The 27,493-nt window shown below is 39.0% G+C and overlaps 2 protein-coding genes across 41 annotated transcripts in view; one reads left to right on the top strand and one right to left on the bottom strand.

Moving 5' to 3' along the window:
- Positions 1-2,960: 2,960 nt before the first annotated feature.
- Positions 2,961-4,615, bottom strand: RPS23 (ribosomal protein S23). Its single transcript, NM_213764.1, is given in 4 exon segments — positions 2,961-3,112; positions 3,232-3,352; positions 4,004-4,163; positions 4,605-4,615. Coding segments are annotated over 4 exon segments (432 nt in total). The 5' UTR covers positions 4,609-4,615; the 3' UTR covers positions 2,961-2,965.
- Positions 4,616-4,952: 337 nt separating this feature from the next.
- The window catches only part of ATP6AP1L (ATPase H+ transporting accessory protein 1 like), a 58,123-nt gene continuing 35,582 nt past the window's right edge, over positions 4,953-27,493 (top strand). For 6 of the 40 annotated variants that reach the window (XR_014838173.1, XR_014838175.1, XR_014838174.1 and 3 more), the window contains exons 1-3: positions 4,953-4,992; positions 7,302-7,345; positions 8,777-8,817. Coding sequence is in view for 12 of the 40 variants with exons in the window: in XM_085013965.1 (XP_084870091.1) it covers positions 7,310-7,345; positions 8,777-8,817 (77 nt within the window). In the remaining 28 variants the exon portion in view is untranslated. Of the gene's footprint in view, positions 6,838-7,298; positions 7,346-8,776; positions 8,818-21,542; positions 21,673-27,493 lie in introns of all 40 variants that reach the window. The other 34 variants (XR_014838171.1, XR_014838172.1, XR_014838185.1 and 31 more) reach the window with 15 other exon arrangements.

The raw sequence follows: 27,493 nt of genomic DNA on the forward strand, positions 1-27,493 counted from the left end.
AAAAAAAAAAAAAAATTTGCCAAATTTTGCAAGTAACTGTCCCAGTGACAATCCAGTTGCTCCAGACTTGTGCCTGGTATTGAATTTATTTATTTTTAAAATTATTTATTTGCTGCACCCACTACATGTTTAAATTTCTGGGCTAGGGGTCAAATCCACGCTACGGCAGTGACCCAGGCCATTGTGGCAGTTAACACTAGATCCTTAACCCGATCACCCACACAGGAACTTTCTTAATCATTTTAAGTGCTTGCCATCTCTTCAGTGAAGTGTTTGTTCACATTCCCATTGGTAATAGAACTGTTTTCTTATTTTTGAAATTAGGGAGTGCTTTATATATTTTGGATACAAGTCCATTATTATACATATCATTTGCAGATTATTTTCTCCCAGTCTGCAGTCTGTCTTTTCATCCTTGTCACAAGGTATTTTACAGAGCAAATGATTTTATATCCACTTTATCCATTTCTTTTTGTGGAATGTGTTTATAGCATAATGTCTTAAAACTCTTTACCTATAACAGTCATGAAGATCTGTTTTCTTCTACAATTTTTGCAGCTTTATCTTTTATATTCAAATATATAACCCATTTTGAGTTAATTTTTGTATAAGGTGAAAATTTTAGATTGAGGTCTATTTTTTTGCAAACGGAAATCCACACTATTGAAAAAATTACCTGTACTCCAATGAACTGCTTCTGTATCTATCAAAAATCAGTAGGCTGTACCTGTATAAGCCTTATTCATGGAGTCTATTTTATTTGCCTGTCCCTCTTCCAACACCACACACTCTTGATTATTGCAGCTACAAATTGTCTTAAAATCAGAGTTTACGATTCCTCTACCTTCATTCATTTTCAATACGGTTTTAGCTATTCTAGTTCCTTTGCCTTTTCATATAAATTTTAGAATTAGCTTCTCTATTTCTACCAAAAAACCTGCTTGGATTTTGCCTACATTTTGCACCCCAAGCAAGTACCTCATCTCTCTCCCTGCTATGGGAATGAACTTCAAGATAGATCTAAGAATGAAGGGGCTTTGGTCACAAGGTAATGGAGGAATAGGGGGTGGGAGGGATGGCAAGAATACACAGGAGGCAGATGAACTCAGATCAGGCTCAAACACTTTTGCATCTGAGAACTCTTTGGTGGATATGTGGGTCAATGTATCATTTGTCAAAGGATGGGTGTGTCCTGGGTGCTCAGGAATCAAGCACATGCAATCTTTGCAGTCTTAACTCCTAAGCAAGTTTATCTTGGGGCCGGGGACATGTCACATGTAAGTTCCTGGGCCAGGGATCAAACCTATACCGCAGCAGTGACAACCTCAGATCCTTAACCCACTGCCCCACTAGGGAAATCCCCTAGGCATGTTCATCTTTACAGGTTCCTCTGTGGTCTCAGCACTGCCTGAGAAACCTGGGGTGTTGGGACAGTCCAGAGCTTTCTGCCTTACTGCCAACCAAGGGGTTGGGGAGAGGGGACCATGTAGCCCTCTGGAGTCTCTTCTGGTCCCCAACAAGTGGGCAAGACCCAGGGAACTCCCATTTGAGTTAGTTAGCCCCATCTGGTCAGGCTTTGGGAATGGCCTAACCAGGAACTGCAATTACCTGCATTAGGAAGCCTTGCAGTGGAAACCAAGAACTGTCAGTGCTATTACCACATACAAATGTACTGAATTAACCCTTATCTTAAATACAGATATTTATAAAATATTATCTCAATTAAAAAAATAAACAGCCAGTTTGTCTCTACCCTCATGGAAAGAATCACACAATCATTTGTGAAAAGAGGAAGTGTGAAGTGTGAATCTGGGATTAGTAAAGTCTGAAGTTGGAGCAGCGGGTGATCTGCTGGGTGCCTCCTAAGGTAAATGGAGAAAGGGGTGAGCAAATGAAAGATCGCTGTTTAGAAATAGGCAGAGAACAGGTATGACGGTAAATATTTTATCTTGATCTTACAAGAGGCAAAAAAAATTTCCATTTTCCAAAGATCCTAAACAAAACCTAACCCTAGAATTTGATCAGAGAGCAAGTAACTCCTAATTCCTAATGCTGGCAAAAGCAGTTTCTCAATCACAGACTTAATTAGGCTAATAAGCCTTTTAAAATCTGATCTAACCATTTTTTCTAAGGAATTTTAATTTGTGGGCAAAGGACCTCTTATGTACCCAGCCAACAACCAGCTTCAATTATTAGAACACAAGCCACCTTAACCATTTCTAGTCAGTCGCTTCCATTACTTTGTCACCCTTGAAATAAGTCTCAAGGTCAAAATCTGACAAGTTCAGGACAAAGAGCACCTAGATCAATTTCCCCACAACTGGTCTCTTTTTTCCTGTCATAATTTGTCTGGCACTCACTTCCAATGACTCCTATCTACTAAATCGTATAATACTTAAGTTTGGCTACTATAAACACAGAACTCCAACTTTGTTTTATCACTCAGGGATTCCATATTCCCACTAGAAGCTCAGTGATTTTTTTAGGCCCTCTATAAGGGATTACTTTAGTTATTTATTGTATATTTAGCTCATATTTTGCTTATTCCAAGTAGAAGGAAAAAAATTATGAATACTATTTATTCTAAAAAATTCTTGTTTCCCCATTTTTTGGGGTCTTTTTAAAGGCCATATCCACAACATATGAGGCTCCCGGGCTAGGGGTTGAACTAGAGCTGTAGCCGCCAGCCACAGCCACAGGAACACAGGATCCGAGCCATGTCTTCGACCTACCACACAGCTCACCCAATGCCAGATCCTTCACCCATTGAGCGAGGCCAGGGATGGAACCCACGTCCTCATGGATACTAGCTGGGTTCGTTACCACTAAGCTACAACAGGAACACCTTCCCAATTTCTTAAAACGGGTAATATATACACAACACACTTATGGTAAGGAAAAGAAAACACAGAAAGGATTTTTGGCATATGAAAATTTATTACTATCCTGCTTTTACCATCAAAACTTATGATCTTGGTCTCTCCTTCTTGCCTTTGTATAAGGCCAAAAGAGAGACATTGGCTACTTTGACAACCTTAAAGCGGACTCCAGGAATGTCACCGACAGCATGACCTTTGCGACCAAATCCAGCAACCAGAACTTCATCATTTTCCTGAAATAAAATCAACAGTTTACTTCAGGTAAAAGTGGCAATCACCAAACACACCCACTCCTATAAGCAACTGGGGGAAACCACCCCAGGAATAGAAGCTAACAGACAACAACACTCACCTCAATGAAGTTCAAACAACCATCATTGGGTACAAAGGCTGTAATTTTTTTCCCATTCTTGATTAGCTGAACCCTGACACACTTCCTGATGGCAGAATTTGGCTGTTTGGCTTCAACCCCTCTGAAACATAAACAGCATTAATGGAGTGAGCTGACTTTCTGAAAAGGCACATATTTTAATTCATTAAAAAAAAAAAAAACCCACAATATTCCTACCTTTTTGACCTAATTCTAAATTGCTAAATTTCCACCAAGCTTTTTTTTCTCAGTCTTAGTTTAATGAGACCAATGGGAGAAGCTTCTGGCCTCTTTATAGCTGTAAAATATGAAGGAAGAACTAGAGCTATAAATATAAAGCCTGGACTCAGATCCTCACTGCCACTAAACTTGAGACACCCACAAAATTACAATTGCCATTTTATAAAATCAAAAAACAATTGAGTACTGGTAAATAGATGCAGCATACTCTACATTTGTTTTCTCAAGAGCAAAGACGTGATTGACTGCAAAGATGAAATAGATGGGTGCGACTTTCTTAGAACAGTTTCCACACATATAAGCTCTTTTAATGTCCATTATTTCATTACTGTTACTTTTTTCACTCCAATGCCACAATTCCTTCGAAACAATGTTAAAGTTTGGAAACCTCTGGAGGTTATTTAACTTTCCAACAACTGCGGCTACATAAAGACCAAGGGTTTACAGCCAACCTTAAGGGCATTTTTCTCGAGTTACCCTACTCAAATCCTGAAGGACGCAACAATGTACTTACACTTTTTCAAGGACAATTCCCTTGGCATGAGAAGCGCCTCCGAAAGGGTTGGCCTTCAGGGCTGTGCCCAAATGGGCTTTCTTGTACTGTTTATCGTGCCACTTCTGGTCCCGTCGGTGGCTACGGAGCTTCCTGGCAGTACGAAGACCGCGACACTTGCCTAAAAATCGAAATCACCTTAGTTCTGCACAATATACACCCAATCACATTTTACATCTCTTCAGATCCTAGTCTCACCTTGACTACAGACCGATAGACTCTGACATCACGCTCATGGCCCGAGCCTCAAGGTCCCCCTTGGACCAGGGACACAAGCGCTCCAACGGCTCTGCTTTCCCCAAAGAATGAGAACCCTCGGCAATTCTCAGGGGAAGCGGCGGCGGGCCCCCTGCGTCCCTCAGCGATTCTGGCTCCGCGGCCTCCGCGCCGCATGGGCCCGTTCCCGCCGGGCCATGTGCCAGCGGCAGTCGCGCTACCCCGGCTCTCATCATCGGTCGTCCCCGTGGCTCTCCCTCACCCCTCTGCTCCTATCTGCCCACTTGTCCTCCCGAAACCCTAAGTTCCACGTGCGGCCGCCCTCAGCACAGCCCCGTCAGCTCACCCATCCTGCCGGCGCCACGGGCCTGAGCAAAAGAGAGAAGTAAGACAGGAAGGAACCACAAACCCCCGCGATCAAGCCCCGCCCATCCGAGGACCCTGCGGCTGTCTGCGCAGAGCCTGGTCCGGTAGGCGCCTCTCGGTAGAAATCTACAAGCCTGCACCACTTTCCAGAATCTGCGTCTTATTTAATTTGTGTGCAATTCAGATGTATCCAATTTTCACCGTGGTTTATTTCTTTTTAACGTGAATGCGGCGGGCAGAAGGGACGAGGACTACCAATCCCAGAAGCCTTTGCCCGAGCCCCTCCCACAGCGCAGGCGCTCTGGGCAAACCCCCCCGCTGCAGGTTCAGTGGAGCTGAAGTCGGAAGAAGAAATCTTGCTCCTGTGTGTACGTGTGGTGGAGTGGGGCATTGTGTTTATGTTGTGTAAAATTAGACTTCGGAGCCTTAACTGCTACTGACAAGAAACACAGTACATTGAAAAAAACTTTAGTAAAGCAACATGCCGTACTGTATATAGACCCACGCTTTAATGCGAGATCGCGCCTTAAATTCCAAAGCTGCTACTTTGACTGTGCGACCTTGGGTGATTCATTTAATTCTTTAAACCCCAGTTTCTCCTGGAAAATTAAATAGATAAGTTTTCTGGGATGTTAGTTCATTTCATAATTACTTTTTAAAAATGTCTTCCCTGTTCTGGGCTCTGTTCTAGGCACTAGGGCTGCAACAGGGGATACAATTTTCGAGAGTGAAGGTTTCTGTTTTTATAAAAATCTATATTTTAGGTACGAGAAAGTAGAAAATAAAAGTATTTAAACATCAAAAGATAATTTTAAGTATGACAAGCTCCTGAGAAAACACAGTTGGTTTGGTGTTAGTGACTTGGAGTGGGGGGTGGCTACTCTGGATAGGGTGGCGTTAGGAAGTATTTTGCTGTAGAGCGCTGAGATCTGTATTTAGTCACTTAATGATGGAACATGATGGCGGATAATGTGAGAAAAAGAATGTATATATGTGTGACTGGGTCACTTTGCTGTAGAGTAGAAAATTGACCGAACATTGTAATCCAGCTATAATGGAAAAAATACAAATATTTTTTTTTAAAAAGAAGGTGTCTCTGGAGAGTTTATATTTGAGCTGAGATCCTAAAGAGAGGGAGCCATTCAGACAAGCATATGGGTAAAGCCTTCCAAGAAGAGGTGTTCTCATAAGTAGCATGGGCTGAACTGAAGGATAGGGGTGGAGGAGCTGCATGAGGAGTAGTGTGGCATTAGATGAGGTCTGAGGGGTGCCTAGAGACATGGAGCCTGTAGACCATGGTAAAGACTTTGTTTACTCATCCTGTGATTTTGAAAAGTTTGAAAACTTTGGAAAGTTTTCAGCTGGGGAGTAACAAGATAGGATTTATATTTTTCTAGGCTCACTCTGGCTTTTGTGAGGAGGAAAAAACTAAGAGATGAATCTTTGAGTCCAGTTGGGAGGGTGTTTTGATAGTTCACTTGAGAGGTGATGATGGCTTGGACTCAGTCCAAGGTGGTAAGAAACGTTGAATTGGATGTAGTTTGATGGTAGAGCCAACAGGATTTACTCAGAAACGTAGGATGTGAAAGAGAAGTTAATTATGATCTTCAGCCTGCTCAGATTGGATAACTTGTGTTATTTATCGAGTGGGAAATACTGGGAAAGGAGAAGAATTTAGAAGGGGCTATCAAGGGTGCTGTTAAGTTTGAGATGCTTGTGAGACATCCAGGTAGCTATGTGAGGTGGGCAGTTGATACATGGGTGTGGCGTTCAGTAGAGTCATCTGTGAATAGACCGCATTGAAAGCCATGGCTCTGAATAAGGTCATTCAGGGGATGATTGTGGGTAGCACAGAGAAAGGTTGGAGGCCTGAGCCCTGGGCACGTGGAAACTTAGTGAAATGAAAGAGAAGCAATTGAAGTAAAACAGATCAAAAAGAATTGGCCCACTGTGGCACAACAGGATCAGCAGCGTCTTGGGAGACCTGAGACTTGTGTTTGATCCCTGGCCTGGCACAGTGGGTTAAGGATCTGGCATGGCCGCAGCTGATCTCTGGCCCAGGATCTCCACGTTCCTCGGGGCAGCCAAAAATGAAAAAAAATAAAAAATAAGTTAAAAAAAAAAAAAAGGAAGAAGAAGGAGTGGCTAATGCTGCTGTATAATCAAAGCCAAGTGACAAAGGTGGAACTGAGCAAGTGTGAAAGAAGGATAAGGTGAGGACTGAGAATTGTCGTTTGGATTTGGCAATGTGCAGGTTATCGGAGACTTTGTCAAGAAGATCTAAGCCTGATTGATTGGAGTCAAGAAAATGTGGAAGTGAAAGAAGTGTAAACAGTAATTATAGACCATTTTTGCAAAAAATTTTTCTATAATGTGCAGAGAAAAGGGGCTGTATCTGGAGAGGAATGTGGGGTCAGGTTGGGTTTGTTTAAGATGGCAAATTTTATGACTTTCGTATGCTGATGGAATTATTCCAGCAGAGAAGATAGGTAATTGCACGAGCAATCCTTGAATAGACTAGAGGGGTGCCCAAGTGGAGGACTTGACCTTAGAAATAATAACAGTTTATCTATAGTTATAGAGAAGGCGGAGTATAGGGGTACAACTGCAGGTAAATTGGAACATCTGTTGATTATGTGGAACTTCTCTTTGACTACTCTTATCTCAAAATAAGCAGGGTCATCAATGAAGAGAAAGCATAGGGGAAAGAAGTTTGAGAAGGTAAGATGTGAAATTATGTAGGAAAACAATGCTTGTGTTAAACAGTATACTTCACTATTACTTTAATACCACATTCTTTTTTAGTTGACTTACAGTTATTAACTCATTTAATTCTTTTACTATTAATAGGTAAATATTTTTATTACCTTTATTTTACTGAGGGATAGTGTCTTAGTCCATTCAGGCTGCTGTAACAAAATACTGAAGACCAGTGGCTTATAAGCAACTGAAGTTGATTTTTCATAGTTCCAAGATCAAGGTGCAGGCAGATTTGGTGTCTGGTAAGAGCCCATTTCCTGATTTGTAAAGTCTTTTGCTAACCTCAAAAGGCAGAAGGGCCAGGGCAGCTCTGTGGTTACCTTTATTTATATTTGGTTTTTGGGTTTTTTGTTTGTTTGTTTTTCCAGGTTTACTGAGATTTAATTGCATGTTGAGGTCTCTTTATAAGAGTACTAATCCCATACATGAGGGCTCCACCGTCATAACCTACTCTTCTCCCAAAGACTCCCACCAACCAGTGCCATCACATTCGAGATTAGGTCTCAGCATGAATTTTGCCTTCTAATTTAGATTAGCAAGAGGATGTGGGATTGTCCAACAGTTCTGAGATTCCATTTGAAACTGTAGTTATAAAGTTACATCAATTAGCATGATTTTGTGTATTCCTCAGATTCATTCCGTGTAGTAGTGACTAAGATAGAGAGTCCTGGTGGCAGGGGGAGTTTAGATGAAAGTGATGGAGGAAGAGCAAGGGAGTTGAGACTGATTACAAGGAAAGCATTACAATAAACTATGAGATTGAAGCTGGAGGAGTAGAGTCAGGGATAGGCAAACACCTCTGAAGGCCTGGCCTCACCTATTCTGAGCAATTTCTCTGAGGCTGAGTAACAGTGCAGCATTGGTACAGAAGTAAACTGACTAATGAATAGAATAGCTCAGCAAGAGACTCATGTACAATGAATACAGACTATTATTAAATGACAGAATTAGATGTCAGATCAATGTGTAAAGGAAAGGTCAAACAGATGGAGGCTACAAAAAGTGATTACTCAGATTTAATTCCATCACCATCTTAGGCTAAAAAACCAACTCTAGAGGGATTGAGGGCCTGAATGTCAACAATGACATTCTTAATAGAAAACAAAGGTGACAATCTCCTTGAACTTAAGAAAGGAAAATATCTCTGAACAAGAAGAAAAGAATAATAAATTTGTCCATATTTAGAATCTCTGTTCAACAACAACAACAAACTGAAAGAAAGCAAAAACAGTTTATAAAGTGAGTTGATATTCACAGGAAAGTGTTCATATAAAGTTGGGGTCATTTGTTCTTTGAAAGTTTAGTGAAACTTCCTGTAGAACTACGTGGACCTGGTGTTTTCTTTGTGGGAAGATTATTAATCACAGAGTAAATCTCTTTAATTTCTTACAGAACCATTCAGAGAACTGTGATTTCTTTTTGAGGCAGATCTGGTAAGTCATTTTTTTTTTTTTAAAGTTTGTCTATTTCATCTAATTTTTCAAATATGCTTTTTAAAGCTGTTATGACATTCTGTCATGCATGAACATATCTATATATATTTGCTGAAAGGTTTTTAACAATGAGTTCAATTTTTTTAGTAAATATAGGACGATAAAGATTATTTATTTTTGAGTGAGCTCTGGTACTGTATGCCTTTTAAGGAATTTGTTCATTTCGTCTAAGTTGTCAGATTTATGGGCATGAAATTGTTTGTAAGATTCCTTTATAATCTTTTTAATATCATAGATTTATAGTGATGTCTCATCTTCCATTCCTGATATTGTCAAGTTGTGTCTTCTCTTTTTTTCCCTTGGTCAGCTAGAAGTTTGGAAGTGTTACTGATTTGTTCAGAGGACCAGCTCAGCTGATTTCACTGATTTCCTCTTGTTTTTCTGTTTTCATTATTGTTGATTTCTGGTCTCTTATTATTTACTTTCTTCTGCTTGTTTTGTATTTGAATGGTAGCTTATTAAATCATTGATCTGAGATCCTTGTTCTTTTTTAATGTATTTAGTGGTATGACTTCCGTCTAAGTACATGCCATGAGCCATGCCATGGTATATTTTAGTTTTCATTCACTTCAAAACATTTGCTAATTTCCCTTTTGTTTTCCTTTCTGGTGTATGGATTATTTAGAATTATGGTATTTATTTTACAGATATCTATGTTATTAATTTCTAGTTTAATTCCATTATGGTCGAAGAAGATCCTTTTTTGATTTTATTGTTTTCAAAATGTGTTGAGATTTGTTCTGTGGCAAAGAATACAGTCAGTCTTGGTGAATTCTCCATGTACACTTGAAAAGAAGGTATGTTTTGCTAAAGTTAGGAATAATGTAGTATAAATGTTAATTGGTCCGGGGTGACTGATAGTGCTATTCAGATCTTCTGTGTCCTGTATTCAGTGTGATAGTACATTCTGTGGAAAGAGTGGGGTTGTGGTTTACTTCGGGTAGTGAGTTTAATTGTTATATTATTATTAAAAACAAACCAATCAAACAGGAACAGTCAGACTGTATTATGAGTCAAGGATTTTGATTACTGTAGCTATGAAACATTTTTTAAAGGATTTAATTTTTGTTTTTGGAGCTTTGAAGTTTTTACTTCCTGCTAAAGAACTTATTAATTTGGATCCTAAAAGGAGACAGAATTTCCTTTCACTTTGAGCCCTAAATTTTCTCAAAGGGTCCCCATACAAGAATCAACTTGAGGAATTAGAGGAAAAGAAATTTGCCATGGTTAAAGGGTAGTAAGCCAGCGGGAGAATTGAGGAAGGTGACGTTCGAGGGGTGGGCAGGACCAGTTCATGTCCAACCTGTAGGCCAGGATAAGGAGTTTGGGTTTCATTCTCCGTATGACGGGAAGCATTGCAGGCTTCAAGCGAAGGAGTGACAAGATCCGATCTACATTTAAAAAATATCACTGTGCTTGCTATAGAAGACCACAGAGGGACAAGCGAGGACTCCTGTTATCTAAGGAGGGGGGGCTCTTGCAATAGTATGTATAGTTCAGAGATTGCAGGTGGTAGCGTTGGAGGCAGAGAGATGTCATAAGATTCAGGATATAATTTGGAGCTGGATCATGTTGGAGAGGGCGAAACCACTGACATCATCGTCACCACCACCACCACGACCATCTCTAACAGGTACCGCGTGCTGTTTAAGTGGCTGGCTCGGGCCTTCACGTGCTATAATTTCTTTTAATCCTCAAAACAACTCGTATGTGGTAGGTGCTATTATTAGACCCATTTTACAGAGGGTAAATTTAAACTTAAAGAAGTAAACTTTCTTAACCAGAACATGTTTGTTGCTTTCCAGGTTAGTTATAAGACAGAATTTTGATTTTTACATTTAGAAAAAATTTTGATGGATGTTAAGTAAATAAGTTGCAAAATTGATGGTAAATGTTTTTTTGGCCAGCAAAACACTAGGAAAACTAAGGAGTATAGTTGTGAAGATTAAAGTATTATTACTATAAATTGAAACCATATCCATGGGTTACTAGAGGTACATGAAAACCGATAGACACTGTGTCACAAAAGATCCTATTTGGTAGTTATTGAAATGTTGGGAGAGTTGGGGCAGAAAGGAGAATAAATTTCCTTCTTCCCCATTATTTCCTTCCAAGTAGAAGGAGTTAAATTATTGTAACTCCTTATTTCTCTTCCAGTTTCCTCCTTCCATGCCAGGTGAAGAGAGGTGACATCTATGGTAAATTTAAGAAGAGTAGCCTGAGCATGTTCAGCTCTTCCTTTTTTCCTTTTTGGAACCCAGTCTACCCACAGAGCACATGGCTCCTCCAGTTTCTTGTGGGGCAGGGCTCCCTTCCCTGTTGAGAGCCCAGTGTGCTGCTGTGATAGGCTGCCTGGTCTTCTGTAGGAAGGGGTTTGGTCACACTCCCTTTGCTCCTGCCCTAACTTTGTCCTAGCTTCTCATAGTAGTGTTAAAGGTGGTATTTGGGCCTCTACCTGTCTTACCCCCTTTTTTATTTCTCAGTTAGTTTAGCACTCAGGTGGGGCAGAAGAGTGTTATTATTTGACTTGTCTCAGAGCCCCCTAACTTTTAAGAAGAAAGAGTCATCTTCAAAAATTAGGTCAGGTGATGAGGAGACTAGGTCAAGGGTGATGCTGATGCTTTGTACTCTATGAGAGAGAAGTTAGCTTTTGGGGAAGAATGGCCAAGGTTTTTGACAATGTTGGCAATTGATATTGGAGCATTTAGAGTGGTTAGAAATGATTCATGGTGTTTTAGCTATAAAAATTAAGGTGTTAGTTGCTATGGAAATGTGACAAGTTAAATAGCACCTTTATGTCGGGAAAAAGAAGCAATGAAACTAAGACCAATGCTTGCATGTCCTGTATAACTGCTGTTGATGAATGTTGAGTGCTCCATTTTACATGATTAAATAAAGGTGATTATTTATCCAACTTATCTAAAATGAAGGAGATTTCTTATCATCTCATTCTAGCTACTTTTCAGTGTAGTTATTTCTTTTCATATCTTTTCTATTTTTCCATAGTTTCTGTGGAACTAAAGAAATATGTATATTGCCATATAATCTTACCAACCTTCAAGCCTGGTCTTAAAATCTTGTTATTTAATTAAACCTCTATGTAGGATCTAGGGGGGAATTGACAGCAGTAGTCTTTGTGAAGTTTCTGGAAGGGAGTTATCATTTTAATGTGCATACTAAAATTTATTCTCCAGGTGTTCTCTAACTTGACTGAGAACCAAACAAAAGAAAACAGACTCTATTTCAGCAGGGACCTTTGAATTATAGGATATGAAAGATAATTTTTCACACTAGGAAAAGAGATGATTTTATTCACTCAATGGAACATGAAGTTTTAGAATCTCATTCCCTGGAGATGTTTAAGAATATGGTAGATGGGCCAGATTTGTGCTCTTTGAGTTCAGTGTGGACCAGTTGATCTTTGTGATAGGGAATGGCTGGGGTCATTCTTTCAGCCTCTGTATTCCACAGTAAAATGAAGATTCACCAGGACTATTTCAGATTATTTAAATGCAATAATATTATAATATATAAATATAAAACTCTTATAAAAGTAAATATACAAAATTTTGAGCATTTTATATTGTTAAGATTTTATTGCCTAAAGGACTTTAAATAAGATAATACAAGATTTTTTTTTCCCCATAAAGTGAAAAAAAAAGAGAGCAAGAGAGAAAAAGCAGGAGTGCAGAAACAGAGGAAGAGAGGGAGAAAAGAAGAAGTGAGGGGTTCTGGGTTTTTATAGCTACACAAAGTAATTTTTCCATTGATCTAAAATATTACTTTTTGGTCTTCTTGGTTCTAGCAGTCATTACTGTTTATGAAGATAACCCAAATCAATGAATCTGTAATCAGTTCATATATAAGGCAATTTTTCATACTGTGTACCAGTGAATTTTGAAATTACTTAGATAAGTTTTCAGTTAAAATTTCCAAGTTTGTGTTAATTTTTTAGCAAACAACACCTTGGATTTTTACCAAGTGCTTGTACACAATGCTGTCTTTGAAGCATTAATTTTTGTCTAAAGAATCCACTTTGCTCTTATTCTAAATGGTGGCCTTAGGTATAGGGCAATGGCAAATAGCACATATTCTCAATGTGAGTTTTATTTTAGTGAATTAAAACTCTGATTCCTCTCTCTGTTGAGGTGAGAATTGTGCATTTTTGAGAGTAGTTGGAGGCCTTTTCCTAGGAAGGCTGCTTCAACTCTTCAAAGGAGATAGTTATAACTCATCTCTTACCTCCTCATCTGTTATATACCCGCCTCTCTCTACCCCTCGTCTAATCAGCCATTGCATGGAGTGGAGTTGGGGCCTTCAAAGGTCACTGGTTTACTAGGTTAAACATCCCAAAGGTTTTTATTACCTCACCAATCATGTGACTCAACTGGGATCTTCTTGGAGGTGAAGACTTGATCTTTTTTACTTTGTATTTTGACATCTAGCACATGACAGTCAGTGTTTATCTAATGGACAGATTTATGAAAGCAGCCCTGCTGTAAGAATGTAAAAATATGCCACTAATTTGATACATTATCATTGTTCCACAAAGCCAAAGGGGAATCTAAAGTAAGAAACATTAACATTTAAATCAAAGGCACTTATGAGTATTTAATTTGCTAACCTGATTTTAATCAACTCAAAAATTAATTTGATGAAAATTGGTTGAAATCATGGCAGCAATTAGTCTCTGAACTTGATAAAGAGTCTTTAGTAGTCTGGATTCTCTAGAGAAAACAAATAGGAGATAAATACACATATGAATATGAAGATATGATTTATTTATTTTTTGGCCACAACCACAGCGTATGGAAGTTCCTGGGTCAGAGATTGAATCCGAGCTGCAGCTGTGACCTACACCACAGCTGTGTGCCGACACCAGATTCATTACCCTTGTGCCAGGCCAGGGATTGAATCCATGCCTCAGCGGCAGCTGGAGCTATAACAGAGATTATCCCAGATCCTTCACCCACTGTGCCACAGTGGGAACTCCTGAATATATGATTTATTATAGGAGTTGGTTCATGCAGTTACAGAGACTGAGAAGCAGTAAGCAAGCTGGAGACCCTAGAGGGCTGATGTTATAGTTCCAATTGTTGTCTGAGTTGGAAGGCAGGTAAAGACTGATGTCCTTGCTATAAGACAGGTAGAGAAAGTGAAATCTCCCTAGTTCCACCTTGTTTCTAATTGGACCTCTGGTGGTTTGGATGAGGACCACTCACATTGGAAAGGGCAATCTGCTTTGCTCAATCCACTGATTAAAATGTTTCATCTCATTCGGGAACATCTTGAGAGATATAACTCTGAGCACTTCATAGTCCAGTCAGGTTGATAACACATCAACCATCACAGAGTCATACCCTGGCAAAAGCAAGAAGTACATAAGTACTATGGTATTTTATTAATGAACTGATGTAATTTGGGTTTTTCTGTGTGCATATTCAAGCTACTGAATTTGATGGAATATTTGAGTTAGTTGATTTTCTAACTATGGTTGCCTAAGTATTCAGGCCCTGGGAATTGCAACCATGTGGCATGACATGGGAGTTAGTTATGTGACTTTTTTTTTTTTTTTTTTTTTTTAGGCCTGCACCTGTAGCATGTGGAAGTTCCCAGGCTAGGGGTTGAATCAGAGCTGTAGCTGCCGGCTTACACCACAGCACAGCAGTGCGGGATCTGAGCCACATCTGCAACCTACACTACAGCTCAAGGCAATGCCAGATCCTTAACCCATTGAGCAAGGCCAAGGATTGAACCTTCGTCCTCATGGATGCTAGTTGGATTCATTACCACTGAGCCACAACAGGAACGCCTATGTGATGTTTTTGATAGGTTTATTCATTAATGCTATGTATTTTATTTGGAACCAACTTGAACTTGGGCTCTAGGTGTACATCAGTTAATTAGACACGGTCCCTTCCCTCATGGAACAGGCCCTCTGGTGAGGAAACACACCATAAATAACAAGAAAATCAATGTCTCAGTACAAATATTGATATATATTATGATGGGAGTGAACAGAAGGCAGGGAGAGCTAGAGGGGCATGAGGTGATCCCCGCAGAGAGAGAGAACAATCTGTGCAGAGTCACTGAGGTGCAAAAAAGCTTGTCATGTGGAGGGTGTGGAGCAGCTGAGTGCGAGCCAGGGTGCTGGGGTGTGGTGGTAAGAAGGGGTGGCCATAAGTGAGGAGAGAGATCAGTGGGGGCCAGGTCGTTCAGGCTTTATAGGAGGTGTATAGAGTTGGGTTTTGAATCAATGTGCAAAGACCATTGTCACTGGTTTGAACATATGACTAATGTAGTTTTCAGTCTGAGAGCATTTGGATGAATAGAAACTGTGGTCTGACTAATGCTATATGCTCCTCCTTCAGGTAAATGTTAAAATTAAGATAGACCTATTTTTGCCTGTGAGAACTCAGTTCCATATGGTAATATATGACTATGGGAGATGGTTTTTGATATTCACATTTTCAGGTAACATTTCATTTAGTAGTATATAGTAAATCAGAAAATGAAGCAAGTCCAAGTATTTTCAGTTGAAAAGAAGGCAGCATGGATGTACAGCTTTCTCTTCTGTCATGGAGACTTCTGGGGCGATATTTTCCATGTATCTCTGCATTTTCTGTTTATCTTGTGACTAAGTCACTAATTCCTCTTTGTTCTGGAATATCTTTAGGATATATGTATAGTGAACAGCTATGAAAGGATAGTTTCTTCCTCTCTAGCAAAGGGGCAGGTTTGTTTATAGCCTTGAAACTGAGGGTTTCCCTCCTGAAGTGAAACCCTGTGTACAAGCATCCATCTGGACCCCTCCATGTTGCTCTATAGGCAAGGGGGACTGATACAAATAGAATGATGCTCATACTGCTTCTGCCAGCATCCATGAGTCCTGTCTTCCGCTAGCATCCATGAAGCCATAGCAGGCTAACTTGTTAGTTTACTAGCTGGGTGAAATCTCACACCTTCACAGTTTGGGGCAGAGATCTCAGCCATCTGAGCAGGCAGGTACAATGCCAGGGAGGTGATACCCTTGTGCTTTGCAGTCTGCAAGCTATCATATTAACATTTTTTTGTCTGCTTTTCTCCTCCAAAGTCACAAGATCAGCTGTTCTCAGAAAATCACATCTTAAGTGTGACTTCTATTCTAAAACACATGTGTGAAACCTCGTAGCTATTAATTATTCTGCCTTAAATATTCTTAACCAAGTGAGAGAAAATTTTGACGGAAGAATGCTATATTAGAATTTTAGGATCATCACATCTTACATATTAAAATGATACTTGATTTAAATAAAACATTTTGTGTACATGTGTGTAGCTGAAAATATAGCTGAAGCATATTTCCAAGAAAGATTGTGTACATGATAAGTGCTAAGGGACCAAGACTGTGGTTTCCGAGTGTTCACGAACCATTATTATCACAGTACAGCAGCATCATGGGCCTGGGCTCTCACCTCCTCCTGACCAGGATTTTGAGGAGCAATGTGATCAGATTCTCCTTCTGCTGCCATGGGAGACTATAACGTATTGCTCTGGCAGCTGGAGGAGATGGTCTCTATTTATACTGTCCAGTAAGGTAGCCACTGGCCACATGTGGGTATAGAGCACTTGAAGTTTTGGTTAGTTTGAGTTGAGATGTGTATAAGTGTATTTATACTCCAGATTTCAGGTTTAGGGCAGAAAAGTAGGTAAAATATCTCCTTAATAATTTTTAAATTACTTATGCTTGCAATGGTATTATTGATGTATTAGGTTAAATGAAATATATTATTAAAACTAATTTCAACCTGTTTATTTTTAATTCTTTCAAAGTGGCTACTAGACAGTTTTAAATTACATATGTAGCTCTTATTCCTATTAAACAATACTCTTTTTATGGTTTTAAAATATTTTATTGAAATATGGTTGATTTACAATGTTATGTTAGCTTCAGAGGTACAGTAAATGATTTAGGTATACACAAACACACACATACATATAAGTGTATTCTTTTTTTACACTCTCTTCCATTATAGATTATTATAAGATACTGAGTATAGTTCCCTATGCTATACAGTAGGTCCTTGTTGGTTATCTATTTTGTATAAAGTGTGTATTTTAATCTCAATCTCCTAATTTATGAACAGTGCTGTTTTAGATCCTTGCTACTCACAGGGCAGTCCTCAGGCAAGCAGCATCAGCATCTGGAAGTTCATTAGAAACAAGCCCATGTCCTACCTTAGACCTGCTGAATCAGAATTTGCATCTTAAGAAAATCTCATGTGATTTGTATGCCTGTTAAAATCTGAGTAGCAGAGAGAGAGTGCCTAAGACTAGGCTTGCCAGATTTAGCAAATAAAAATACAGGGTGTCCAGTGGAATTTAGTTTTCAAATAAACAACAAAGAATTGATTAGGATAGTATGTCCCAATTATTGCATGGGGCATACTTACTAATAAAACTATTTGTTGTTTATCTAAAGTTCAGATTTAACTGAGTGTCCTGAATTCTATTTGGCAATATTGCTTCAGACCAAAGTCCTCCTGTCCAAACCTGTCTCGCTACTTGAAATTCCTTGGAATCAGAAAAAGGACAGAAAGGTAAAAGGAGAGGTGAAGAATGCAAGCTGGGTGAAATGAAAGAACAGAGGGAAAAAAGAAATATATGTTGAGAAATAGGAAAAATATAGCACATGGATAAGCCTTTTCTATTTTATAATTTTTATTAGCAGCTTTCTTCCTTATTTTTCTTTGCTCCCATTTCTCCCAGTCATTGTGCTTTATTTAATCTCTTGATTTTCTTTGGAGCTCCTTCGTGGCATGTTAGAAGACGGTATATGTGCAAAGTGGACATTGAGGAAGGGAGTGTCTCGTCAGGGTCAAGTCCCCAGCTTTCCTATAATCTGTTATCTCTGATATGCTGCTTAGAAATAGCCCCTTTCAACCACAAGTGCTTTACCATTAAAGAGATCAAGGTTCTTAAGTGTCAAAAATGCTGACAGTTGCATTTTGGAGGATTTATTGTGGTATTTTAATTGTATATTTTTTACATAAAACTCTTAGGAATTTTGTTGTTTGTTATAAGCTTTTTAGGTGGGGGGTGGGAGTGGAGTCAGGCAAAGATGGGAAACAATAGATATTCTTTAGTTATCTGGGCATTGAAGTAAGAAAAGGCTTTCATTTCAGGTTATTTATTTATTTAAAATTCTTTTTATTTTTGTTTTATTTTTATTTTTTGCTCTTTAGGGCTACACCCGCGGCATATGGAAATTCTCAGGCTTAGGAGTCTAATCAGAGCTACAGCTGCTGGCTTACCACAGCCACAGCAACACAGGATCCAAGTCCTGTCTGTGATCTACACCACAGCTCACAGCAACACTGGTTCCTTAACCCATTGAGCAAGGCCAGGGATCAAACCTGCGTCCTCATGGATGCTAGTCAGACTAGTTAACCACTGAGCCATGATGGGAACTCCCTAAAGTTCTTTTTGTTGTGGTAGAAAATTTAACATGAGATCCATTCTCTTAACAAATTTTGAAGTGTACACTACAGTATTGTTAATTATAGATAAAATCTTTTACAGCAGATTTCTAAAGTTTATTAATTTTGCTTAAATGAAACTTTATGCCAGTTGATTTTCAACTCCCATTTCCTCCTCCCCCATCCTCTGGAAACCACCATTCCACTCTTTGATATTATGAATTTGGCTATGTTAGATACCCCATATAAATGGAATCAGTAGTATTTGTGACTGGCTTATTTCACTTAGCATAATGTCCTCATGGTTTCATCCATGTCATCCCATATTACAGAATTTCCTCTTTTCTTTAAGGCTGAATAATATTTCATTGTATGTATATGCATGTATTCTTTATCCATTTAGTCATCAGCACACTGTAAGGTTGTTTCTACATCTTGGCTGTAGTGGATACTGCTGCAGTGAACATGGGGTGCTGATACCTCTTTGAGATCCTGATTTTGATTCTTTGGATAATTATCCATACTGCAATTGCTGGATCATATGATAGTTCTATCTTTAACTTTTTGAGGAATCTGCATATTATTTTCCACAGCAACCGCACCGTTTTGTGTTCCCATCAGCAGTGTTCAGGGGTTCCAGTTTCTCCACATCCTTGCCAACACTTGTCTTATAGTAGCCATCCTGACAGGTGTGAGGTGAGATCTTTTTGTGGTTTTGATTTTTATTTTTCTGATGGTTAGTACATTTTCATATACATGTTGGCCATTTGTGTGTCTTCTTTGGAGAAATTACTATTTAAGTCATTAGCCCATTTTAAAATTGAGTTGTTTTTTGCTATCAAGTTGTAGGAGTTCCCTTTATATTTTGAAAAATTAATCCTGTAACAGGTGTATGTTTTGCCAGTATTTTCTCTCATTCAATAGGTTGCCTTTTCACTCTGTTGATTATTTCTTTTGATGTATAGAAGCTTTTTAGTTTGATATAGTCCTGTGTCTGTTTTTGCCTTTATTGTCTGTGCTTTGGTAGCATATCCATAAAATCATTGCCAAGACCAATGTCATGAAGGTATTCCCAAAAAGCATTATGAGATTCTTCTTCCTTTTTTTTTTTTTTTTCATTTTTTAGGGCTGTACCTGTAGCATATGGAAGTTCCCAGGCTAGGGGTCCAATTGGAGCTGCACCTGCTGGCTATGCCACAGCCACAGCAATGCAGGATGTGAGCCGCATCTGTGACCTGTGTTGCAGCTCGCAGCAATGCTGGATCCTTAACCCACTAAGTGAGGCTGAAGATCAAACCCACATCCTCATGGACACTATGTCAGGTTCTTAACCCACTGAACTACAGTTGGGAACTCCACATTATGAGATTCTTAAGAGAGTACCAAAATGATGCCAAATTCTGAGAAATTCTTTATTTCTTCTATTATGAATGATAATCTTGCTGGGTAGAGTATTCTAGGTTCCAGATTTCTCCCTTTTAGAACTTTGAATATAGCATTTCTGTAGTGAAATCAGCTGATAACCTTATGAAGTTTCCCTTATAATTAACTCTTTGTTTTTCTCTTGCTGTCTTTAGAACCCTCGCCATATCTTTAACTTTTGCCATTTTTATTATAATATGTCTTGGTATAGGTCTCTTTGGGTTCAGCTTGTTTGGGGCTCTCTGTGCTTCCTGTATCTGGATATCTGTTCCCTTCTTTAATGTGGAACATTTTCAGCCATAATTTCTTCAGGTATATTTTCAATCCTCTTTTCCTTTTCTTCTGATCCTGGAATCTCTGTTATGCATAGATTGGCATGCTTTATATTATTCCATAGATCTCTTACATTGCTTTCCTTTTTTATTTTGTATTTATTATTATTTTTTAATTGATGGGAGGGCTGCTTTTGGTTTTGCTTGCTGTCTCTTTTCCTCAGTGTATGCAGGCCATCATTCCCTTGATAGGGGGTGTGCAGGTGTACAGTCTGCACATGACTCTGGGGAAGTGGGAGAAATGGGTAGGGCCTTTGCAGTGGTGAGGACCCATGGGAGGTAGGGGTGACAGGTTGCAGGGCCATGGGCAATGACCCTCAGGGAGGTGTGTATGGGGGGACACCCAGAGCCTTTGGCAGCAGTAATGGCAGCAAGGTGTGTGCATTGCTGTGGGTTGAGGACAAGTGGTGGTGATCAGTTGTAAGGCCCTCCCTGGCAGCGACCTTGAGGTGACTGGGGCCATATGCAGAACTTATTCATGGGCGCTTTAGTGGTGGCAAGCCATGCCCACCTCAGGAGTCTGAGATGGCTGTGGCCCATCCCTGTAGCTTGTGCAAGAGTGCCCCGCCACCCAAAAGCCTGCGCAAGCAGAGAGAAAGATGTTCCTGTGGTGGTCCCAGGCCTTCTCCTGTGCTCTCTTGGCTGTGGTGCACCACTGCCTAGCCCCCTCAGGCAGTTTGCACACAGCCAGCCCTAGTCCTCTTTCCAGAACTGATCTCTGTAGCCCCAGTTTCAGCCCCCAGCTCCCTCGCAAGTGTCTCAGGCTGTGGTTTCCTGGGCAGTGGTACCTGTGGTCTATTCAACTCTCTCTCTACCTTGCCCTCCTCTGATTGGCTGCTGGCTGCAGGTTTTCTCTGAGGCTTTAATGTTCCCCTTCCATCCTGGCTGATTTCAGTTAAGTGGCCTCCTAGGGTGCAGATTCCTTTCCTCTTTTACAGCTCCCTCTCGGGAGTGCTGATCCCATCCTGATTCCTTTTTTTCTCCTCTCTCTCTTTTTCTCCTCCTTGTTTTCTACCCAGTTATGTGGAGGGTTTCTTGCCCTTTTTGAAGGTCTGAGGTCTTCTGCCAGTGTTCAAGAGATGTTCTGTGCAAATTGTTCTACACGTAGAAGGGTTTTTTTGATTTGTTTGTGGGAGAAGGTGAGCACCACATCTTACTCTTCTGCCATCTTGATCCCCTGCCAATTTCTAAACAGAGCTTAATTGGGAGAATTTCTCTAAAAATCTGTGCCCTAATAATTTTTCATTGAGGTAAATAATCTAAAAACCTAAATAGACCCCTTGGTTTTACTCTGTGCTCTAAATTAAGCAGTATCAGGCCCCTCCCTACAACTTCCCCCCTCCTCCTGCATAATACATTCTGGAAAAGCTGTCTTTTTATTGGTTGAATAGATTGTCAGTCACAAGGCATAAAAAGTGCTGCCTCTGCTCTCTTTGCATTTATGAATTAACAGATGTGCCTGGTTTGAAGAAACCAATTCATTTCTTGATGGGAAGAAAAATCTTGTTTATTTTTTCACTTATTTTTTTATGTATGGGATTTTCACTAACTTTGGACCAGATACTTGCCAGGAAGAATGTAAGGTGAGTAATTGCACATCTTTTAATGCATCTGTCAACTTCAGTGCAAGTGTGAAATTAGGTGATTTTGTCATTTCTTTATATGTTGCACAGCTACATTTGTTAACAATTCAAAACAGATATACTAGATTAGATTATTCAGTAGCTACTAAAGTCATTGAACTGGAGTTCATAAATAAGAGATAAAGATATAATCTTTATTATGAGTGGGAAGAATTATTTATTTGTTCAAAATATCCAAGAAATATTTGTATTATGTATCAAAGTATATCTCTATGAGAAAATGACCCAAATCAGTGTTCATGTTTCTTTCACGTTTACAAGTGTTAACTTCAGTTTTTCCCTCCGTTATTGTATGAGAAGAGAGTAAGGAAAAAATTTAAAACCTCAGAAACATATAACCTTTCCCCCAAAGGAAAGGTTTTAAATCATTTTAATTGATAGGAGACAGTAATTATGTGGAGTGTATATTATTTAAAACTACCAAGCAAAATTTCAATTTCTATTTCCTTTGTCATTTTGGTTTCTTTCCAGTACCACGTAAAGGAACATACAGAGATTTCTCTATGAGGAAGAACATTCAAAATCTGAATAGCAATTAACTTAGGTCTTATCTCTCATTTACTCGTTAAGTGCTATTATAGCAAACCCATCAGGGGATTTAGTTTGAGCACAAAAGATGGTGGCAAACAGGATGATCTGCCAAAACTTGTGATAAGGAATTCTTAAGTCACCATCTGATAAAAACCCTAAGTTCAGTTATTTATTTGTTTTTCCCAACTGTTTCCAAATCAGTTAGTGCTTTCCTTCAGATTGACTTGCAAGTAACAAGTGACTTATACTCTTTAAGCGGTTAAAGCTTAGTACTGTTTCCTCACCTGGTTTATACAGAAATGACTGATTTGTGTATTAAACTAGTAAAATGTACACCAAGAACTGTAAAAATCCCAGTTCTGTTTTTCAAGCAAGATTAGTGGGTTTGACTAATTTTAGCTTCAGAAGAGACCTTAAAAATCACAGGAATCAATGATGATTTGAATCTAATAATATGGCATATCAATTCATTATGAAGGCAACAAGAGTTGCTGTTTTATGAATGTTCTTCAAATTATAGGTCTGAAATTTAAAATATATTTCAACTCATGGGCAATTCAGAATTCTTACGTCTCTAGAAGGATGACTGTATTTTAAGCCTGGTGCATGTTTCCTAAGCTTAGAGAAAGTACAGGTCATCACTTTTCCTTTACATGAATATTGTGTTTATGATCAAACAAAAAAAATCGTTTTCCTCTCACACAGCATCCCCTATGATCTCCCATTTCCCACCTCTTTGTCAGAATTTGGTCATTAATTGTTCATTTATGCATGTAACACATATGTTTTTTAAAACTTAGTAGTTTTAAATAGACACTGTGCTAGATGCTGGGTATATGATGGTGAGCAAAACAGATATAGTCCCTGCGCTCATGGAGCTTTAAGTCTAGAATGGAGGTGGTCATTAATCAAATGAATGCTATTATTACAAATAAACTATGAAATGTGCTTTGAAAGAAAAGTGTGGTGGACTCTGAACACATGTACTAGGGCGATCTGAGCTAGTCTGAGAAGTTAGGGACAGTGTTCCTGAGGAACTGATATTTGAGCTGTCATCTGAGGATATGAAAGACATGACAAGGAGGTAGGGGGAAGGGAAGGATGGAAAATATTCCAGATGGCAGGAATAGCAGGTGCCAAGACTCTTATGAGGGAAAAAGCGAACTTGAAGCACACAGGGAACTGAACTAAAAAAATACCTAGTGTACTGTGTAATAATCTATGTGGGAAAGAATGTGAAAAGGAATGGGTATATGTATATGTATATGTATAACTGATTTACTTTGCTGTGTGCCTGAAATTAACACAAATTTGTAAGTCAACTATATTCCAATAAAATTTAAAAAAAAATGCTAGTGTAGCTGTGAGGGAGAGGAGGTGAAGTGAATTGAGCACAGCTGACAGGCCAAGGTCCTTTGGAGGTTTCATAGTGGGATGTGGTCTTCATCCTGAGCAGAACCATGAAGCCGTGAAGGAACTACTTCACCTTCACCTTCATGAAAGCATCGTTGGGAGACTCATGATGGAATACTTGGTAAATCAAAAATATGGTCCCAGACACGGCAAACCTAGGACTCTTGATTACTTTTCATACATTGCAGAGATCCCCTTTACTCGAAAAGAGTCTGAATATTTTAGTGTTTACTCTTTTTTTTTGGCTGTATCCACAGCATATGGAAGTTCCCAGGCCAGTGATCACATCTGAGCCATAGCTGTGACCTATGCCACAGCTGTGGTGATGCCAGATCCTTAACCCATTGTACCACAGCAGGAACTCCATAGGTCTACTTTTTTTCATAAATTAAAAATTAGCATTTCTTAGTTCTCCTGTAGTGATGTGAAAATGCATATATACAGTATTTTGTCTTTGGTTGTGATTATGGCTTCCCTTAAAACTTCATTAGTTTACGCTCATGGATATGGGCAAGGCCTGTTTAAATTAGAATTTATTTTAAGAAGTATAGGCATTCCTTGATGGCTCAGTGGGGCAAGGATCTGGCATTGTCACTGCTATGGCTTGGTTCACTGCTGTGACGCAGGTTTATCCCTGATTCTGAAACTTCTGCATGTAGTGGGTAAGACCAAAAATAAAAATAAATAAATAAATAAAAATAAAAAAGAGTATAGCAGCATCATTGTATGTCCATAGATTTCCTTGAAATGAAAATAAGTCTATGTTGTCTGCCAACAGCATTTCATTAATGAACATAATGGAAAATTTTCATTAGCAGAGTGTCAAGCCAAGCATAATAATGACATAACTCACTCACTTATTCACTTATTCATAACTCTCTGCTAACTAGATGTAGTTTTATTCCATAACTTTCCGCTAACTAGATATTTTTTTTTGGTCTTTTGTCCTTTGAGTTCTGCACCCGCAGCATTTGGAAGTTCGCAGGCTAGGGGTCTAATTGGAGCTGTTGCCCCCGACCTACGCCACAACCGCAACAACTCGGGATCCAAGCTGCGTCTGCGACCTACACCACAGCTCATGGCAACGCTGGATCCTTAACCCACTGAGTGAGACCAGGGATCAAACCTGGCCACCTCATGGTTCCTAGTCGGATTCATTTCTGCTGCGCGAGGACAGGACCTCTGAACTAGATATTTTCAAATGACTTGATGTATTTTTATTTAGGTAAAATATATCTCATAATTTTATGTTTTTGTTCATTAAGACATTTTAAAGTTGAATACTTAACCCTTTATCATGAATTATGACTTTTGGATAAAGTTCACATTAAAGAAAGTAAAAATCAATTTGTGTATAGTGATATTATTAGAAAGCCTGAAACTCTTTGAGAAGTTATTTCTGGTGTCTTTCATATATTCAGTTACTTTTTAATTTGCACAATAGAGTTTGGAGTTTAGGTAGAATTTTCTTTTTGTCTAAAGCATTTCTCTATTGTGCTTACATAATTATTTTGATGGGAGCTTCATGTTTGCTACTCAGAAAATTTCATGGTGCTCCTAGATGTGATTTGGTTCAGAGGACTGATTAGTGCTAATCCTACTCACAAGAGACATAGTATAAATCAGAATGCTAATTTATACATTTTTAAAGGAAGCCATCTTTTTTTTTTTTTTTTTTTTTTTTTTTTTGGTCTCTTTGCCATATCCTTGGGCTGCTCCCGTGGCATATGGAGGTTCCCAGGCTAGGGGTCTAATCGGAGCTGTAGCCGCCGGCCTACACCAGAGCCACAGCAATGCGGGATCCGAGCCACGTCTGTGACCTACACCACAGCTCACGGCAACGCCGGATCATTAACCCACTGAGCAAGGCCATAACCCTCAACCTCATGGTTCCTAGTCGGATTTGTTAAACACTGAGCCAAGACAGGAACTCTAGGAAGCCATCTTTTAATAAAATAAATTAGAAAAATTTATCAAAGTAATGCATATTTGGTTAAAAAAAATCAAATGGTACCAAGACACGTAATACATTTTTTTTTTTTTTTGTCTTTTTACAGTCGCACCACCCGCATATGGAAGTTCCCAGGCTAGGGGTCCATTCAGAACTGCAGCTGCTGGCCTAGAGCACAGCCACAGCGACAGGATCCAAGCCATATCTGTGATCTACACCACAGCTCACAGCAACACTGGATCCTTAACCCACTGAGAGAGGCCAGGGATTGAACTTGTGTCCTCATGGATGCTAGTCAGGTTTGTTACTGCTAAACCAAGACGGGAACTCCCATAATAAATTATTAAAAACACATCCCCTATTTTGTCAGCTTTTCTTTTATAACAAACAAATGTTTGAGATCACAACATTCATCAGAATGTTATGATCTCAAACATTTGTTTCTCAGTCATGGATCGTATTACCTCTGACAGCTACTGGTATCTATCCGTGGCTAGGGTGGACCTATTCCAGCTGTTTCCCGTGACTTCTCATTTCACAACCCAGACTGAAAGAGTATTTATAGGGACATACCATTGCCGTGTCAGAGGGAAAAAAGCAAGGGGTGGTAGACATATGTAACACCCCTTCAAGTTTCTGTGAAACTAGCATGTTACCACTTCTACTCATATTCCATTGGCCCACATTCCAAAACATATTACCCAGCCTGATGATGGTGCAGGAAAAACTCTCCACTCACAGTGAGGTACTGCAAGGAATGTGGCCAAAGGCAGGGATATACACATCTCTGGGATTGCTGCTAGGGAATAAACAATCCACCACACTGCCACAATATTTAAATGATATGCAGAGGTGATTTATCACCTTATACATGTTAGACTTTGTGTAACAACTTAACGTGTAGCATAGTCTCTCAAAGCCTCCTTTTACCTAGAGCTCTCCTTCTAGGTCTTGCTTCTTTAGAGCCCTTTTGTCCTCTTGCTCCAATCTGGATTGACTCTCTTAAGTGTAATGTACAGTAGTCATCCTTAGGTTTCTCTGTCACACTTCTGAGTTTGATCCACTTTTTTTAGAGCCTATGCTTTCTTCCCTGATTTTCTCCCTTACTTGGTTGGAGTGTGTAAAAAATGGACAGTGAAGAAACCAAATACACTCGACTTTTGAAAATTAAAACTTTTGCATTTTGAAAGTCACCATTAAGAAAATGAAAAAGCAAGACATAAAATGGAAAAAAATATGTTTTTTTCTGAAAAAATGGTTTTTAATGCATGTGTCTGACAAAGGACTTGTATCCAGAACATACAAGGAATTCTTTCATCTCAGTAATAAGAGGGCAACTTTTAAAAATTGGCAAAAGTTTTAGACACACGCATCACAAAAGAAAATACATGAATGGTCAATAGAGACAAGAAAAGATGCTCAATATCATTAGTCATCAGGGAAATGAAAATTGAAACTACAGCAACCCACACCCATTAGAAGGGCTAAAATTAAACAGACTGACAATACCAAATTTTATAAGAATGTGGAGTTCATACACTGAAATTGATTAAAAATTAAACTTTATGCCTCAGCCATTCTACTTTGAGTTTTTATTCAAGAGAAACAAAAATATATTCCACAAAAAACCCTGTATATAAATATTCTTATATCTTTATTTGTAGTTGCCTCAAACTAGAAACACCATAAACACCCATCAGTGTGTGTGTATAGACAAAATGTGGTATACCCATACAATGAAATATTTTTCTGTAATAAAAAGGAATGAAATATACATGTAACAACATGAGTGAATTTCAGTCATTATAAGACTGAAAGAAGCCAAGCACTATAGAATATATGTTATATGGTTATAATTTGAGAAAA

This window comes from Sus scrofa, chromosome 2, assembly GCF_054392235.1.
Source record: "Sus scrofa isolate SSC_HxYL_T2T_F1_AM1 chromosome 2, Sscrofa_HxYL_maternal_Yorkshire_Landrace_v2.0, whole genome shotgun sequence".
NCBI lineage: Eukaryota > Metazoa > Chordata > Mammalia > Artiodactyla > Suidae > Sus > Sus scrofa.